The 1,453-nt window shown below is 59.8% G+C and overlaps 1 protein-coding gene across 1 annotated transcript in view; it reads right to left on the bottom strand.

Moving 5' to 3' along the window:
- Positions 1 to 344, bottom strand: part of LOC102770622 (carbonyl reductase [NADPH] 3) — a 1,843-nt gene extending 1,499 nt beyond the window's left edge. The window contains 2 exon segments of the mRNA XM_006779380.2: positions 1 to 2; positions 4 to 344. The exon segment at positions 1 to 2 is cut by the window's left edge and continues 107 nt beyond it. Coding sequence (XP_006779443.1) covers positions 1 to 2; positions 4 to 189 — 188 coding nt within the window. The 5' untranslated portion in view covers positions 190 to 344.
- Between the last annotated feature and the right edge of the window lie 1,109 nt (positions 345 to 1,453).

Raw genomic sequence — 1,453 nt, 5'->3', positions numbered from 1 at the left:
GGCCAGCTGGTGGAAGCGCGGGCTCAGGCCCTCGGCCTGCAGCTGCTGCACCGCCGCCCGGCCCCGCGCCTCGTCCCGCGCCGTGAGCACCACGTCCCCCGAGAACTGGCGGCACAGGTCCCGCGCGATGGCGAAGCCGATGCCCTTGTTGGCTCCGGTCACGAGCGCCACGCGGCTGCAGGACGACATGGCCGGGTGCGGGGCGCGCGGGGTACGCGCACGGAGAGCGGAGCGGACTAGCGGCCCACCTCGGAGACCCGGCCGCCGTCAGAGAAACCGCGCAGGACTGAGTTCGGGGATTCCGTGCTGCGACTTTGAGGAGCGAGGCCCGGCCTCGGTCCCTCCCTCCAAGGAGGGGCCTTCTGTTCCCGAAGCTTGCGGAACGCCCCGTTCCCGGCCCGCCCCCTCCCCGCGCGGCGTCCCGGCCAGGCCGTGGTCAGCCCCTGGGGCGGCTGTCGTTCTCCCAACGCAAAACCCGACGGTGATGGGTGGGTAGGGTCTAGGGGCGCACGGCAGTCGGATAGAAGAAACTCTTTTGGGAGAACCCCACACGGAGAGAAGGAAGTGCTGACTGATTTTCTTGGGTCTGCGCCCAGCATCCCCTGTGAAAGGAGGATGTTTGCTTTCTCCTTAATATAAATGAAATTTTAGACGCGCAACTGCTTCTGAGGCCGTTGCTCGCTTAAGAGAATTAGGGCAAAGCGGTCCTATGAGCAGAAGCACAGGTGTGCGCAGGTTCATCCCGGTGTGATTCCCAGTGGCCCGGCGGGAGGGATGTTTATGAAGCTAACTGTGTGCCAGGCCTTTTCCTGGGACGTGTTCACCCCCCGCGGCTGCGAAGTGTCTGCATTTTAGGTTTGTCCAAGGGGACATACATATTTTTTACTCCCAGTGAAACCTGTGTACCCACAAAGCTCAATGAAAAGGAATCCCAAAGGTGTGCCCAGGTGTGGACCGGCGATTAGAACTCCCCCTCCCACCTTCTTTAGTGTAACCTGAGTGTTTGATCCCAGGGCGTTTCTTGTGGGCTTATGGAGAGTTTCGATCTCATCGTGACTCGGCATTTCCCCAGCAGAGCTGGCTGAGCTGCCGCCCAGGGCGTTTCTTGTGGGCTTATGGAGAGTTTACATCTCATCCTTACTCGGCTTCTGACTCCACCTTCTCCATCCAGTAACAGGTGAGGTCAGGAAGGTGTGCACCTGCTATGTGCGGTCCCTTACTGTGGCTCAACCAATATACCCCCCCACCACCACCCCCCTGCAGATTATTCGGAACTCTATTAAAGATATAGGGCTGGCCAGCCGGTGTGACTCGGTGGTTGAGCACGGACCTATGAACCAGGAAGTCAGGGTTCCATTCCCAGTCAGGGCACATGTCAAGGTTGCGGGTTTGACCCCCCAGTATGGGGTGTGCAGGAGGGAGCTGGTCAATTATTTTTTCTCATCATTGATGT

This window comes from Myotis davidii, unplaced genomic scaffold (assembly GCF_000327345.1).
Source record: "Myotis davidii unplaced genomic scaffold, ASM32734v1 scaffold227, whole genome shotgun sequence".
In the NCBI taxonomy this organism is placed as follows: domain Eukaryota; kingdom Metazoa; phylum Chordata; class Mammalia; order Chiroptera; family Vespertilionidae; genus Myotis; species Myotis davidii.
The sequence above is the reverse complement of the archived record's forward strand: the minus strand, read 5'-3'. Positions and strand labels throughout refer to the sequence as shown.